The sequence below is a fragment of the Scomber scombrus genome, chromosome 11 (assembly GCF_963691925.1).
Source record: "Scomber scombrus chromosome 11, fScoSco1.1, whole genome shotgun sequence".
NCBI classification, from domain to species: domain Eukaryota; kingdom Metazoa; phylum Chordata; class Actinopteri; order Scombriformes; family Scombridae; genus Scomber; species Scomber scombrus.
Genome location: NC_084980.1, coordinates 18,587,405 through 18,604,485, shown reverse-complemented (window position 1 = coordinate 18,604,485; position 17,081 = coordinate 18,587,405). Strand labels below are relative to the sequence as shown.

The following is a 17,081-nucleotide window of genomic DNA, read 5'->3' as shown; positions in this document are numbered from 1 at the left end:
GCAAATGTGTATTTATGTCCACTTTACTGAGTCTTATTGGCTGAAATATACAGAAAAAAGATATCACAGACAACATTTGTCCCAAGTTCTACCAACAAAAGCAAATGTACTAACAAAGTGCAAAATCCACTCATTTGAAATTAAAATTGTATAAAGTAACTCTACACCAGTTTGTCTGAAATGTCCTCTCATCACAAGTTAATGAGAAAGAAATACTTTTGTTTTTTGTCATAATAATTGTATCCATACACACAACTTTTTAAAATCATTTTAAATCCTAAAAAGGGCCTGCTAAATGCTGTAGATGAGTATTATAAATCATTCAAAAGGAGTTTCTGAACCAAATGAAGTTGTGCTACATTTAAAAGAAAAAAGAAAAGAATAGAAGCAGACATTCCATCATTAATAAATACATGCATCCATTATCTTGTCTTACATCAGCAAAATGAAAATGAATCCTTTCCCTATTAAGACAGCTACTTCAAACACAACTTGTTATGTAGGCTTTTATGGGATTAGTAGCACTCTAACAATCTGGAGTTAAATAACACTGCACGCAGTTGACCATGTTAATATGATAAGTAACCAAAATGGAAACAGCCAATGGTGCAAAACAATCATTATATGAAAATACAGATCATCAGTGGATTATCTGAACCTTTTTTCTTCATTTCTAATTTAACTATTTAAAAAAGTATCTCATAAAGGCTAAAACACATGAGTATAATGATAGAAATGATGTACAAAAAAAGCAATGTGTCACTAATGGTCCACTAGTTATTAACATATATTATATATATTGGCCCATTTATTGATAACCGGCTATAATCCTGGCTGTCAGTGTTCACATATTTAATAATATTGATAATCAGACGATTTCAAATAAAACTGTCAGTTACAAAGTGCACAAAGAAAAATACAAAATGGGGGAAAAAGAAAAGCCTGAGAACAAGAAAATTATAAATTAGCTTCCCATGCTATTATACAATCTTGTGATGATAGGTAGCGGGACAAAGAGTTGTACTGTTTTATGTGAAACATCAGAAATACAAGTTTAGTTTGTAGTCTTTTGTGGTCTAAAAAGAAAGAGAAAATAAATAACGGCAACACTGTTATTGCTATATTTTCCCAAGAAGTTTTCATGAAAAGAACCATGTAATTTGGTAAAATTAGACAGGAGATAGAGTTCAATTGATGCACTTGAAATTGATCGATTGTGAGTAACATCAAGTGTAACAAATGTGAAACTTCCCTACACACACACACAATTTAGCATTCATGGATATATATGGTTTCCGATAATAAATTAATAATTGATGAATAATACCTTGGGTTTCATCGGAACAATTCTTTTAAGTAATCAATAACAAAATTACATAATTCTACCAATAAAACCTCTTAGGAATTTTTTTCAGAAATAATACACCTGTAGAATAAAGTGTTACAAAAATAACATACAATTCTTAAAAAGGGGAGAAACATTGACTTGAGCCTTTACGATTTTCAAATGAATCACTCGCTTGAGTTTCTAAAACTGGTAGATAAATTTAATATAACTTATTTTTTTAATAGTGGCTTTGTAGCATCAGCTGCCCCGGGAATATGTGGTCTCCACTAGAGCCCGACAGACAATATACCAGCAGATATTAGCTTATCGCAGTTAAATAGTATTAAGGAATGTGACAGCCAATAAGTGACAGGAAATTGAATTACAGAAACTTTAAAGATATGTTTCAGATCATTTCGAAAGGATCGCTGTTAGATTGCTTGTCCACCTGTGTGCACTCATGAGATTATTTTTAAACTTTAATAATTCATGATTTGTGTTTCTGTTAAAGAATGAATTTCAGCCAATTAATAAGTAAAATTATCAGATTTTTTTAAGCTCTCAAAGCAATATTGTTACTGCCATGATACTCCAGTATCAGTCGGACTCCACCAAGATAAATATTCCTGTTAATGACAGCAAACTGCTTTGCAAAACACATCTATATAGGAAGAAAAACGGTAATGTTTTGTATTGAATTCAGACAAATGAGATTATCTGGGATTAAATGCCTCATTCATTATAGACATTTTAAAAATCTTTAGAATACATCATATGTGAATTTAAGTATTTTGGAGCAGAGGGGCTTCTTGTTGACAAACATTTCCTCAGGTATAAAATGTATTCAATGCAACACATAGTGCAGCCTCACAGACTAGTGCTCACTGGTAGGCTTGTATGTACCAAATTAAACAGACTTGCAACTTTGAAAAACTAAAACCTTTCAGAGCCACCAGGACTTTGTTCCACACAGAGGCACAACAGAATGAAATGCAGGGTTTGTCAAACTGGTGAGGGATTTGCCATGTTGGGACTGGTCCTAATGACCCAACAGAGTTGATGGGTGATTGATTCTGGCGGCTGAGGTTCAGCAAGAGGCAATTTGACATTTAGGGTGGGCAGAAATCAGCAAAGTACGGGTGCTGCAAGGCCTCTTCTGCAGAGATCCTCTGGACAGGATTACATTTCAACAGGTTCTAGAGGGGATTAAAGGAAACGTTTTTAGTATGAGGACAGCAATCTAATGTTTGTCTGTTAGCAGTAATTAGCTGTAGTTGCACAGTTATAAAATAATGAAAATTAACATTTTATATGTGGAAATACTGATGTTTGAATACATTCAATCAATACTATGTGGGGGCATGCATATCAAGAAAACCACACTCTACTTTAGTCAAAGTACCTGGAGTAGATCCCGTCCTGTGCTACTAAGTTTAGGGACCACATTCACCAGTGAGGTGGTAGCTGGATACATGGGATATGGCTGCAGAAAGTGAAAAGAAATTATTTTAAAAATCTGTAAAACGCTGTATACTCAAAGCAATGAGGATTATACAAAATGACATTAATGATTTACCTTGTAATCTGGGAGTTTGGTCATTGTCTGCCACTGTTCTTCAGTTGGTGTACCCAACAATGTACCAAGCGGTTAAAGAAGAACTTTTTATATCTGAGTGGTATATTCAAACTTTTCAGCTTACAGCTTTCATTCATCATTGCTCAAATAGTAGATCAATAGTTGTACTTGAATAAACCACTATGATGTACAAATATGTTAAAAAAAGATATCTGAAGATTCTTTTCAACTGGTCGTCCACATCATTCCCGGGGAATAAAGGCCTTCCAGCATTAGCCAGTTCTGAATGGGACATGGAATCAAAATAAAGCATGATAAAATATCTGCTTATATGCACTTTAAAGACTATCTTGAATCTCTGTTTGTCAATAATGAAAAACAAACCTGCAAATATGCATCCAGCAGACCACATGTCAATAGAGGTAGAATAAAGTTTAGCACCAAATAGCACATCTGGAGGCCGGTACCACAATGTCACCACCTACATACAGATCACAGAGGACAGCATTAAGAGATCACAACTCTTCAGGCCTTTAATGTAATCTCTGTTCTCACAAAGAGGTAAATGGATTTTGGCAGCATAACTGCTAATAATACTGCTTTGTCAGGTGTCAAGTGTTTTAAAGACATTTTTCCAGGTAACATGTAAATGTGTCCGGTAAAGTGCACGGAGTGTAAAAACAGTAAAAAAAATTAAAAAAACCCTCTCCATTTCCCAGAGAGAACGTGTGGGCTGATTGAAAGCAGCTGAGGTGCTTGTGTTTTGCATAGAAAAGTTCAATTCAGCGCAGACGTAAATTCTGACCACATGCTACCACGGCACACTTTTCACACGTCCATTTTACAGGGAAAATGAAGTTATATTTGTGGCTCATCCAACTGGAAAAGCAGAAATGTGCTTTCAGCTACCCAGGAATTATGAAAATGTCACATGGTGTGTGCACAAAGAGTGTACAATACATGTTAATAAATACTGAATGTCCAAAAAGGGACACACACAGACAACATAGATTGAGTCTGTTATGCTGTTCTGCTCAAGCACATCTTTAAGCACAGTGCTTCAAAGTTGCAAGCCACCTTTTTCTTTTCTTTTTAATTGATTCCGGTAAACAATGTTAGAGTAGAAAAGTGCAAGAACATCTGAATATGTATTTTAATTAAAATTGCATTTGTGCCTGAACAAAAGTTTGTGCCTGAATTAAAAGTAATCATTAAAAAAAAATTTAAAAAACTTAAACAAAGTGTTGTGAACTACACAGCGAATGAACTACAGTGAATGAAATACGTTTTTATATTTCTAAGGTTTTGACTGAATTTGCCAAACAGTGATAAAATATGCAAAAAAGACAAATAAGACAAATTGTAGTACTGCCACCATAAACCCTTAAGATATAAAATTCTTACAGCATGCACTAAATGTTATACACTATAAAACAATAAAGTGAGAAGTAACTCAATATTTATTTCTTCTTTCTGAAACAATGCTCTTGGGGTAATACATCCCCTGAAATAAAATGACCTTAGTTCAAATTCTCAATGCTTCAAACACTGTCTCCCTCTAGGTTTTCTGTTTATTACATTTTCAGATCAGTACTGTCACCCTGGGTCAAGTGCTCCCCCATGAGATTGGCTTGCCAGGCCCTTAGGTCAGCCAACCGAAACCACTAAACCTTTCTGAGACTTGCCTGTCACTTCTCTGATAGCATCAGCAACAAAAAAGCTGCATTTCCACTACATGCTGGTGTGTGCTCCACTCGCTCCCATCATCCACTGAATGGCTTAACTTCAGATCCTCAGAGAAACACTGACTGTTCAAATAATAAGACCCCAAATAAGGCAATAGCATTTTCACAACCTAAACACATTTGGGATTGTAGGGGACGCTACATATTTACTGATGTTAGTGCAGTTTCATGGTTTAGATGTTCCTATGCCGTTTTCATATTATAATCACTTTTAGATTTAGATATACATTTTAGTCGTGTTTTTCAGCCTTAATATAAAGCCTGAAAAGCTTCATTTTAGTGATGAAATATAGTTTAATTTCAAAACTGAGAAACTCTTTTCTGATAACCAGATTTGGGACCATTTACCTTGGCTACATGAACCTGCTATTACTACTTAAAACACAAATCACTCACTGTCCATTAGTACCAGACTTTCAAACTCTCAGAGGCAGTCAACATGTTCAGAAACTAATCACTGACTTGGTTTCTCTTTAGATACTGAATGTGAGCTTCAAACAGTCAATTATTAGCACCTTCTGTGTTAATTATGTACAACAACCTACCTCGGCCGAGTAACACCTCACAGGGATGCCAAAGGCTCGAGCCAACCCAAAGTCAGCCAGCTTCAATTCCCCATTCTATAGACAGAGACATCATTTATTAAATCGAACATGATTTTAATTATACGGATACATTTCAACATTCACAGTACACCAAAATCAACTAAATTTTTCACACAAACTGTTACTACATTAATAGTTTTCATAGTTTTAGTCGCTTTCCTCTTAGTTTCAACATTATAGTAAACTGACTGGGCCAAATGATTTGCCCAAACAGTTATGAATATTTACCAGCCTTCCTGTCAAAGTCCAAATGCACCTAAACACTCACTCTGTTGATGAGGAGATTCTGCGGCTTCAGATCTCTGTGAAGAACGTTACGACTGTGACAGAAAGCAAGGCCTTTCAACAGCTGGTACATGAATGACTGCAAACACAAGCACAGAGACAAATCAATATTTAAGCTGTTAATTCATATTTTCATAAAATGTTAGACATACTGATGCAAACTTCAATTATGCTTATTTAAAAAGGTGCAATATATATGAAATTCAGCCCCACTAGATGTCAGCAAACAACTATTTGTAAAGTGTACTACTAAGTGAACTATGTAAAGATAAAGTGAAGTAATGATGACTGAAGCAGAGAATGAAGTCAGACTTCCTCTGTGTGTGTTGCAATCTGAGCGTCTCTGTTCTTTGTTAAAGAACAGCCGGTCCAGCCGCGTGTGTGTGTACATGTGCGTCTCTCTGTTGTCTGCATCCATTGCCAGGAAGGCGTCACAAACTTTCTCAAATTATAACTAAACAGGTCACTAAATATGTTTCTGAAACATTTGAGGCAAGAAATAGGCAATGCAATAACTTGAATCTTGATCCATAATTGATCAGCAATGCCTTGTTTGACAGTTTGATCTGAGTTTCGTGAGCTGTCTGTTGAGATAACTAACTTTTTCATCCAAAAATGGGGGTTAACAAAATAGTAAAAACAACATGCACATTTATTTTGGTCTGAGATTCTGGTGCTAGTGCAATATTGAGTAGTGAGCTAGATGTCACATATTGCATCTTTTATCTTGGTCAAACTCTCATTGTGCATTATCCAGGATATTTATGTCTCACCTTCACAGTTTCAGGATCTAAATCCCCATTGCAGCTGTCAAAATACTTCTTCAAATCCTGAAGTTAAAAAGAGGCACACATTAACAACATACTAGGGCTGCAACTAATGATTACTTTCATCATTGTTCAATCTGTCCATTATTTGTTTGGTCTTTAAAATGTCAGAACATTGAGAAAAATATTAATCACTGTTCATCACAAACCCAAAATGCAAGCTACAATGTCTTATTTTGTCACGATGGACATAGAAGACTTGCAACACCAAAAAGTATTCACATGTAAGAAGCTGGAATGAGACAATTTTTAGCATTTTTTAGCAAAATATCTGGCAATTAATTTTCTGTCAGTTGACACATTGTTGCAGCTCTTCAACATACTGTAAGTCATATATGATTTTATCTCACCTGATCACAATATTCAAAAACCAAGGTTAACTTCTTGTCACTGTGCAAAACATCGTGTAGTCTGTAAAGGAAAGAGCAATTGTAAGTGTTTGTTGACGTTAGAGTTAGATTATACCAACTTATTAAATTGACATGATGAACAGTGAAACTACCTGTTACATTTCATACTGATTTAAACACTGACCTGACAATGTTTTTATGCTTGAGCTCCTTCAGAAGACAGATTTCTCTCAGAGCAGAACTTGGCACTCCCTGAAAGAAGCAGTGATGAGCACTGAGCTGCTTTCTGCTGCTCGTAAACACACTGACACACACATTATTTCACTCTCAACACATACCTCGTCGTCGTCGTCCAACCTGACCCTTTTCAACGCCACAATTTCGTGGGTTTCTCTGTTTTTCGCCTTGAAAACTGTCCCGTACGTACCTGCGGAATAAACAGCGTTAAGTTAAATCACAGTTAGCTTGACTGATGAATGGCATAGCAAGTACTATCATTAGCTAACGTTAGCTGCCCGGCTAATATCGTCAAAGCTGTTAGGCTACAACCTTCAGATGAATCTTGTCACTGACACATTAAAGTGCTGGAAAATGCTGCACACAATGCACTGTGCAGGGTTAACTGGTGAATTAATTGACGCAGGTACAAGGTTACAATCTAGCTAACGTTAGCTAACGTAGCCCTGCAACTACATGAATGCTAGGTTTGCAAACCAGGTTAGCTCATATTAACTTTACAAAAAAGCATATGTAACATACCCTCCCCGATTTTTTCAAGCTTTTCATATTTCTGCATGGTTGACCAGTGAAGCCAGCTTTGACTTCGCTAACAAAATAATGACCGACCAAAGCCCCAAATTGGGGTTAATGTTATGATAGCTAGCGTTAGCTTAGAGCTACACTTGCTGCTCCTGGTCGGTCTGCAGCCAAGCTGGTGTTGTTGCTCGCCTAGAGGCTGAAACATGAACTGCAACCAAGAGGCTGAAAAATTAAAACTCATGGCAAAAGAGTTGAACGTAAATGCTTAATGTTTTATCTGTATTGTATGATTTGCTTGACCTTTCAATTGACAGTCAGATTTGAATGTGAAATTTAAAAATGACAGCTAAAAGGCCTATCTTATTGTAGATTAACTCCCAAATAGGTGGACAATATTTCAAACCAAAAACTCAACATGAGTTGACAGTCAGGGCTATGTTTAGGCCTAACAAAATGTCCTAAAGCCAAATTAAAAAGCAGTAACACCAGTGGTGACCCCTAAATTTGATTTCAGCACCCCTAAAAAAAAAGAGAGAGAGATGGGACAAACAATTATGCTACAGGATCAAATGTTTTTATTTTAACAGGTTTAATGTACTTTTGATAGTTATGTCATTAATATTGCCTTTCCTTCGATTCATATATCTTAGGGTCCTCTGTAGAAATCTGTCATTGTTTATTCTGCACCATTATTATCATACATTACAGTAGACCACTGTACTATGTATTAAGTCTTGTTGTAATTTACGTTATCTAGTGAAATGAGTAATTTAGCAGGGGGTTTGAACACTTGCAGGGCATTGTATGTCAAATTCTCATTAGGAGCTGAGCCCCCCTAAAGGTCTGATCCTAGAATCGCCCCTGAGTAACACTGACAACTGTAAGCAGTTCACTGCATATAGAGCATGCATGGTTTGGAGGTGGTCTTATGGCAATTAGCTAATATACTTAAACACATATAATTTCCCCTCAATGTGAAATTAACTCTCTTTCAAAAATACGCTGGGGTCTCTCTCTGGGCACCACACTGGGCATAGCTGTCACCAATTATCCACAATGTGAATATGAGAGGAAAATAAATGAGTGCAATAAGATGCTTTAGGTAGTCTAATGAAAAATTAGTTAGCCATAAAGGTTGGCTCAGTTGTTTTTTGCTGATAATAGGCCTATTATTATGTCAAATCTGTTGGATGAAATAAAGAGAACAAGGGCTACTTTTGCCCTGTTTGGATTAAGCAGGCAGAGTCAAGTCAAGTCAAATTTATATAGCACATTTCAGACAGACAACACAACAACAGGACACTAGTTATTCAAAGATCACAGACAAAAAGGCACATGCATAAAATAGCCTATATATGCTGGGTTGTATTGAAATCAACATCTTTCAACTTTCAACTTGCTGACTTCACTTCATAGTGTGGTATGGTTTAAATTGGCCTAGTTACTGGATTTCTATGGTGGAAAGAAAACTTATCACTAAAGACTGATTGATTTGTGAACCTCTAAAACTAAATAACTTAGGCTAGTTTATGCCAAAGATGAGTAATAGGCCTATGCCTTATTAACTGAAAGCTTAAAAAACTCCCAATCAATTTCTTCGTCATCACTTACCTCCATCAGACCCAAGGCTGGATTAGTACTCCCAGGGAACCCTGAGCACTGGAGCTCATGCCCCTCCTCCCCATATTTAATTTAATTAATGAATTAATGTTCCAACCTCCTCCTCTTAATTTTTTTGCTTTTTTTCTCCTCCACTACTTATTAATTTTTCTCCCACACCCCAATCACAGTGCAATGTGGCCTGCGCACCAATCATCACTTGCCCACTCGTCAAATTGACACATTAAACAGTCAATCGTGAGACTTTACTCTGATTGGATAATGCTGCTGTTTGGTGGAAACATATTTCCATATTTCGTTTGGGACATACTAGGTTTCCAACAGCAACAATATATATAATATCAACATCAAGAGAATGGATCCTGTGAAAAAAGTGTCATGGTTTTGCACATTCTGAAGACACACCCACAGCGCTTGGGAGCAGAGAAAATGGCTTGATTTTTCACAATTTTGAAGCATAATTTCATATATTTGGCAATTTTTTTAAATAATTAAAATGTGACAGGGTGGTTAACAACACATTTTTCTGTGGCATGTCAAAGTCAGAACACATATGTATTGTTACTTCACACTGACTTTAAACTCAGTTTGACAAGAACTCAAGGATTAATAACCATGTCAATTAGTTGAAATTGTTGTATTTGTCTGAACTGGCAAAATCGGCAGGCAGCCCTTCAGCGGAGCGTGTGACTTTTTTCGTATCTATCTACAGGTTGAGGAATTGAGGAATATAAATTTGCATTATGATTAACACAATGTCACCTTTTCACTGACATTAAGACCACATTCAAATAATACAAAATTGAATATCTACAGAACTTCAACACACAAACCTCTTTTATGAACAACATAAGGCATATACATGCTCCTCATAATACAGGTACCCTATTATATTTTTAAAATAGTATGTAGATCCTGTGCATCAGGATCTGTGCAAAAATTCCATATACTCTGGCTGAAACCCAACTTTATTTTATTTCTATCGTATTATAATTTGTCATTGTTATACATAATAAATTATTTTATGAAATTCCCATTATCATTAACGACTATACAGTAGTGTAGTGTGTTCACAGGCTGATCCAGTTGGTCCACTTAGACATTTCCTTGCAATTGAAAGTTTGTCATAAAATTCAAGACAATGAGCTGGTAAATTTATAGCTGCTGTCTGCACAAACCTTTTCTATACATTTAAAAATAGACTCTATTACTCATCATAGATCTACAGAAAAGTTGTTGCAGGGTTCATTTCTTCCCCTCAGCTCTTTGTCTGCGAATCAGATCAGAATAAAGTCCTCCTTTGCTCAGCAGTTCCACGTGAGTCCCAGCCTTAAAAGAAAAGAGGAAGCTGTTAAAACTTACATTACATAGTCCGTAAATTGGAGGGATCTAATATATCTGTATGAATTACTGAACATTGAATGAGGTCAGTTCTCTTCAGTGCCACTCTGAACTTATAAGGTAGTCTAATACATTCACCAAGAATGGGAAATAATTAAGAGGAAATAAGCAGTCTCCATTTCTCTGAAAATTCTGCTGCCTCACCTCCACAATGCGGCCATTGCTCATAACACAGATGAGGTCAGCGTTTTGAATGGTGCTCAGTCGGTGGGCGATGATGAGCACAGTGCGACCCCTTGTGGCCTTGTCCAGAGCTTCCTGCACCACGCGCTCCGATTCTGCATCCAGGGCGCTGGTGGCTTCATCCAGCACAAGGATGCTGGGGTTCTTGATCAAAGCACGAGCGATGGCAATGCGTTGTTTCTGGCCACCTGATAACGTCACACCGCGCTCACCTAGGTTTAGAATATATAGAGTTTAGTATTTAAAAGCCACAACATTAAAAAAAAAAAAATAGTAGTTAAAGCTGTAATGATAGCACGTACCAACCACAGTGTTATAGCCTTCTGGGAAATCTGTAATGAAGCGGTGAGCGTTGGCTTGCTTGGCTGCATTAATGACCTCAGCGTCAGTGGCTTCAGGCTTCCCAAAGCGGATGTTTTCAGTGATAGATGATCCGAACAAAACCGGCTCCTGCAAAAATTGGTGGCAGATACAGTGAAAACTGAACGGCTACAAATGAGAATAATTAACAGTTTTTATTAAACTGACAATATTATTAATATTCCTATTTATAAATTGTGATGCATTAATGAGGAGCAATCTTCACCTGATTGATAAATCCGATAACTTGCCCCCTGAGCCAGGACAGGTCAAGTGTTCGAATGTCAAGTCCATCCAACATGATGACACCACTGGTCGGGTCGTAAAAACGCTCCAGCAAGCATGCTACTGTGGACTTTCCTGCAAATTTATACAATTAAATAATTTCTTGGCCAAACTGTTTTACGGCCACATGATTACAAACACAGTCATTAATGAAAAAAATACCTCCTCCAGATTCTCCAACGATGGCGACAGTTTTGCCTGGTGGCAGTGTTAAGTTTAACTTCTTCAAGATATGTTGCTCAATTCTTGTCGGATAGCTATAAATATACAAAAGAGAAATCACCACTTTGGTATCTTCTGATATTCATGTTTACTTAATGTCTAGTTTAATGATAATATAACTATTGTTTTGAATTAGGATAAGAGTCCAACCTGAATGAAATGTTCATAAAATCAACCCTTCCCATCAGAGAATTGTTAGGGATGCGTCCTCCTCCAGAGAGTGTTATAGTAGGCTGCAAAGCCAGGTATTCAAACACACGGGCCCCAGAGCTCATTCCTCTCACCATCTGTAGATAATATTTTGGACACATTGAGAACGAACCGAAATGCCAACTCAATTTCTACACACAAAATATTTCTTATATAATATTCACACACCTGTCCGAAGAGGATAGACATACTGGCCAAAGACCTGAGGATAAAGAAGATACATTTGTTATACCCTAACATCAATAAAATCTATTATTTAACTTTATATGGAATTGCAGACTAAAGATTATTAATTGATGGGAGAAGCTGTGTCTTTTACCTCTGCACCGTTTGGGAAGCAACTAAGAAAGACATCAGGTCTCCAGGGGACATTTCACTGCTAGAAATTAAAGTCCCTCCAGCGAAAATAGTTCCCAGAACAATGCCTGTATAAATGATACACAACACAAACACATGACCATACTGAACATCCTGATGTAACCCATTTCTTCAACATTAGTTGCCTTAGTGAAATACACTCACAGTTCAGGGCAATGTTTGACATTCCTTGGAAAATTGCTATTCCAGCACCAAGATGTTCATTCACTTCACAAGATTTTTCAACTTCATATGCATATAACCTGGGAAGAAACATTTTTGCAAATTAAAACATATTATCTAACACATCTGATATGGCAGTACAGTGTCTATTAAAGGATAATAGCTGAGTATATCAAAATACATTCCCACTTACTGTAGCTCCCGCTCCTCCATGGCAAAAGCCTTCACTGTTCGCACATTTCCAAGTGCCTCGTCTGCCACTCCTGTTGCTTTTGCCACCTTCCATTAAAACAAGGTTAATTTAACAGCAAATTAATCTTATTCTGTAGATAGCAATGCCAGTGTGTCTCAGATTGTATACGCTGCCATTGCAGATACTGAAAATGAATATGGTAGCACTGCGGACATCTGTTCTCAAAACTGCCAGTAATGACAACTTTGCTCATTTTTAGTCCGACTTATCTTATAAAACAGGCCCAGACACACTGTATCTTTCTGTTTCTATGTCAGCCCAAGAAGCTGTGCAAAATCAGAAACAGGATCAACAAGAAGTTGTGAAGAAACAGTTAACAATAGTGAGAACAGATCTATACTGTGCTTAGTGAGTAAGCAGTACAGTACATCTGTCACAAAGGTCTGTTCTTCTGCTCACACAAATATGAACTTATTTTAATTGTGGTTGTTCAGATACTGCTGCCCTTTTGATGAGTTTATAGTTGGAATTCATATTGCAATCAGTCCTCTCAAAGAGTCAGATCTAAATGCTACTATTATATTTAGTCTCACCTGTTCTTGAGCCAAACGGGATAGTTTGCGAAGGAATGAGCCAATGAAAGCCCCGGCTCCCACCAGACAGGGAATGACAACTACTGTCAGACCTGTGAGTTTCGGAGAGATGACATACAGAGACACAAAACATCCAACTGTCTGTGTAATACTCCGCAGTCCCTGCAAATATGGAAAAAGAGCAAAACATAGGAATTAGCAGGACAAAAGCAGCATATATTCTTCCATAACACACATATTATTGATGACTTTGTGCGCTAACTCCTAAAACATGCATGTGGTTATACCTGAGAGATGACCAACTTAAAGGATGACTTGAACTCCTGAGTGTCAGCAGTCAGACGGTTCACCAGCTGCCCAGTTTTATTAGCATCGAAAAAAGCCACATCTTGTCTGAGACAAATAAAAAACAGTGAAGCATTAGCATAAACGTGACATTTTTGTCCTACATAGTGCACATTTTGCTCTTAGTCAATACTGAGGAATATGTACCTCAGTAAGGATGCAAAAAGGGTCTTCCTCATGTCAGCCGCCACTCTCTCTCCAACCCTCGACAGCAGGATGATGTAGCCAGTCGTCAGCAGGCCCTGCACGAAGGAGGTGATTAATGGCCGGGGTAATTGACCATTTTCCAGGAAACAGCTGTGACATTTATATGTTTGCATGCACATTTTGTCAGAATGGCAGCGAGTGGAGCAGAGCATACAGACGGCAGATGAGCAGCATAGCTCTAAGAATAAAGATTTCTTTAGAAATTAAGAGATCTGCAAGCAGCTACTGAATAAGAGGAATTAATGCAAGGAATACATGTTCAAACAGGAAAATTCAACAATACAATGTAATAAAGTGAAAATATTAGACTGCAGGAAGACGGTGCCAAAAATGTGTAGTAATACATCATCACAACTACTTTATAATTATTATAAGACACAGACTTATGCTTATGATCCTTGTGAAAAGCAACAGCATGAAAACTTGTGCTACTGTGTATGATATTTTTGGACTTACTTGGATGCCGTACAGTCCAAGCAATTTCAGGGCAGGAGCCCTCATCTCATAGGCATAATTCCCAGTATGTTCCCTCAGGTAGCGTGCAACGACATTCACCAGATCCCCTAGCATCAAGGGGATTTGAATATTCAAGATAGCTGCACCAAAAGCAAGCTGAAAAGAAAATGATCAATTTAGTCAGTGTCTTAAACACACGTCACATTGCATTTCGTTTCAGAAACATTGACATTATGCTTAAGTGAATTGATTCAGGCTTACCACCACAGCACCAATGAGAGCAAACAGCTGAGGCTTGACAAATTCCCAAAGGATATGCCATTTGAATTCAGGCACAGGAGTTTTGGCTTCTGTCTCGTCCGGGGTATTGTTATTCACATCTGCCTCGCAGTAAGCTACATGGCAAAACAGACGTCCAGAGACAGTGAGTAGTGCAGGTCCTAAGATAAACTTCAGAGCCACTCCCGGGTGTTTAGATGTTCGGGTGGTGGACTGGCGGACGGCTCTCTGAGTAAGGCTCCAAATGCGACTGACAGCATTCCCAGGTTGTTGTGACGAGCTGTGTGCATTTGCTCCTGGAGATGTATACAGCCTGGATATGAAAAAGAATATTAATACAGGACATGTAATAGTCTATCATTAAAGTGATAATGTAACAAAAGCAATGCCTCTTAAGAACTTTCCAGATATTATGGTGAGACAGGTTTTCGGCTTACACATTTCCAGACTGATCTGAATTAGGGCTGCAACTAGCTATTATTATCATTATTAATCTGTCAATTATTTTCTCTGTGAATCACTATTAATGAATTGTTTCTCTGTCTTACACTGGAGTCATACAAGGAAGAGATTGCTTCAAGGACAGTATAAACAGGAGCAATGATGACAGCAACCAGTAAGCATTGTATTATCATCAAAAACACTAACTTCACTTGAAGATCTTAAAAGGCTGCATTCATGTGTTTGCAATCCTGTGTGTGTGAAATGTGAAAATAATTAAACTGCTTAAGCTGCATAAGTGTTTTTTTAGTATTTTTAGTTATTATGCTCATCTTTTATATTTGAGTTGGCCATTGTATACACAGGTGGGTGACAAATTAAAGGAAAAAGCAACAAAAGGTGTTTTAGTAAGGTGTTGGTCCACCATGTGCTGTCACAACAGCTTCAGTGTGCCTTGGCACTGATTCTACAAGTCTCTGAACTCTACAGGAGGGATGAACACCATTCTTCCAAAAGATATTCCGTCATTTGGCGTTTTGGTGGTGGAGAGTACTGTCTAACAGGTCATACTGAAATATCCCATAGATGTTCAACTGGATTGAGATCTGGTGACTGTGAAGATCATGCATGCATGCATGCATATGATTCACATCATTTTCATACTCGTCAAACCATTTAGTGACCCCTCTTACTCTATAGATGGGAGCACTGTCACCCTGGAAGAGATGCGTCCCATTAGAATAGAAATGTTTCATCATAGGATAAAGGTGATCACTCAGAACAACTTTGTATCGATTTGCAGTGACCCTTCCTCTCGTGTAAAGGGACAACTGTAATACCATGCGGACAAAAAGCCCCCCAAAAGCATAACAGAGCCACCGAACCCCTTCACTGTAGGGGTCAAGCAATCAGACCTGTACTGTTCTCTTGGTGTATGCCACACATGCACTCATGTATTTGTCAAGAATATAGTGAAAGATGACTCATCTGACCATATCACTTTTTTTGTTTCTTGTCATCTTTATACAAAATCCTAATCAACTGGGCCTGCTCAGCATTTTTAAACACAGCACAGAGCATGATTAATGCTTGATTGTACAATACAGTGCACCTGTGCTGTGTGGAAGCAGCTGCATTTGTTATGTTTCTCTACTTATTGATGCAGGTTGTTCCTTTAATTTTTCACCCGTCTGCAGTTTAGCCTTAAATTGTAGTTGTTCCTTTTACCTGCCTCGCTGTTTTTGTATCTTGATTCATGTCAAGTGGATGCTGCAAAATTTTAACTTTCCTTAGGGATTAATACAGTACTATCTATAGTAATGACAACTGAGTTAAGGAATGAAATTTGGGTTTTCATTTTCTGTCGCTCCACTGATCAATTAATCGGCTAAATGTTTCAGCTCTGTTCAGGAATACACTCAAACAAACAATTACATCCCACTGTATCTGTGAACACTAAAGGAAACCAGCTATTTCAAGATGTCCTGTCTAGATTATTAAAGTAGAGGCCGAAGTTTTTCAGCGTTAATCAACACATCAACATGTTTTAATGGATACAGGTTGGCTGTCATTAGCTAAACTAGTTGCCGGGTGACTTTTACCCTACCGTGAAAGTTTCCAGATATCTGCTGTTTTATTGCATCGCGAATAAAACGACAGGGACCGCACGGGTGCAGTAATGTTGGCCCTGCACCAAATTAACTGAAACATTTTTTATACTCGATTCATGAATGAACAGTTAGCTCTAAATAATCGTTTAAGCTCTGAGGTAATCCAGAGGTAACCTACAGGCCGCCATATTGACGCTAACCCAGAGTGCATTTCTGCAGCCACATAGTTTCATTTATTTTCACAAGCTGTTTTAGGTCACGGCTTGATACTTTATTTTATAGTAGGCCATAAAGTGAATACTTTTTGTGATTTATGTGGAATTTTGAAGCAAAACAATGTCAAAGAGCGGCTTTTTTCGGGGGAGACTTGAAAAAACTACAATTGTGTCCCGGTGTTTCGGTATAACTGGTGACGTTGTTAACTGGTGACTTTCGCACATTACACGATACATAATGAGAGTTGAATGCATCTCCAGGCCGAAATTTAATTCAACTAACACAGATGAGTATGTATTTAAAAAGGAATATTTGTAATTTAAGACTTTAAGAGGACAACTACGTGAAAGTCACCAGTTAACACGATCGCCAGTTAAACCGAAACACCGGATGTGACGTCGCGGTTTAAACCAAAGTGACGTCAACGGCGTTTTGTTGACATTTGT

At 37.5% G+C, this 17,081-nt stretch overlaps 2 protein-coding genes across 2 annotated transcripts; both read right to left on the bottom strand.

Annotated features, from left to right (window-relative positions):
* Positions 1 to 46: 46 nt before the first annotated feature.
* Positions 47 to 7,637, bottom strand: cdk5 (cyclin dependent kinase 5). The gene is made up of 12 exons (XM_062428920.1): positions 7,475 to 7,637; positions 7,054 to 7,142; positions 6,900 to 6,967; positions 6,716 to 6,776; positions 6,312 to 6,368; positions 5,522 to 5,617; positions 5,194 to 5,268; positions 3,288 to 3,384; positions 3,116 to 3,185; positions 2,904 to 2,964; positions 2,730 to 2,810; positions 47 to 2,523 (listed from the first exon to the last, which is right to left on the bottom strand). The coding sequence occupies exons 1-12, from the start codon at positions 7,509 to 7,511 to the stop codon at positions 2,437 to 2,439; spliced, it is 879 nt and encodes a 292-aa protein (XP_062284904.1). The 5' UTR covers positions 7,512 to 7,637; the 3' UTR covers positions 47 to 2,436.
* A 2,413-nt stretch (positions 7,638 to 10,050) lies between these two features.
* On the bottom strand, positions 10,051 to 16,614 carry abcb8 (ATP-binding cassette, sub-family B (MDR/TAP), member 8). Its single transcript, XM_062428711.1, has 16 exons — positions 16,416 to 16,614; positions 14,351 to 14,681; positions 14,090 to 14,245; positions 13,574 to 13,668; positions 13,369 to 13,474; positions 13,082 to 13,243; positions 12,489 to 12,574; positions 12,278 to 12,375; positions 12,075 to 12,180; positions 11,924 to 11,957; positions 11,696 to 11,832; positions 11,486 to 11,580; positions 11,265 to 11,398; positions 10,981 to 11,128; positions 10,640 to 10,890; positions 10,051 to 10,423 (listed from the first exon to the last, which is right to left on the bottom strand). The coding sequence occupies exons 1-16, from the start codon at positions 16,517 to 16,519 to the stop codon at positions 10,340 to 10,342; spliced, it is 2,127 nt and encodes a 708-aa protein (XP_062284695.1). The 5' UTR covers positions 16,520 to 16,614; the 3' UTR covers positions 10,051 to 10,339.
* Between the last annotated feature and the right edge of the window lie 467 nt (positions 16,615 to 17,081).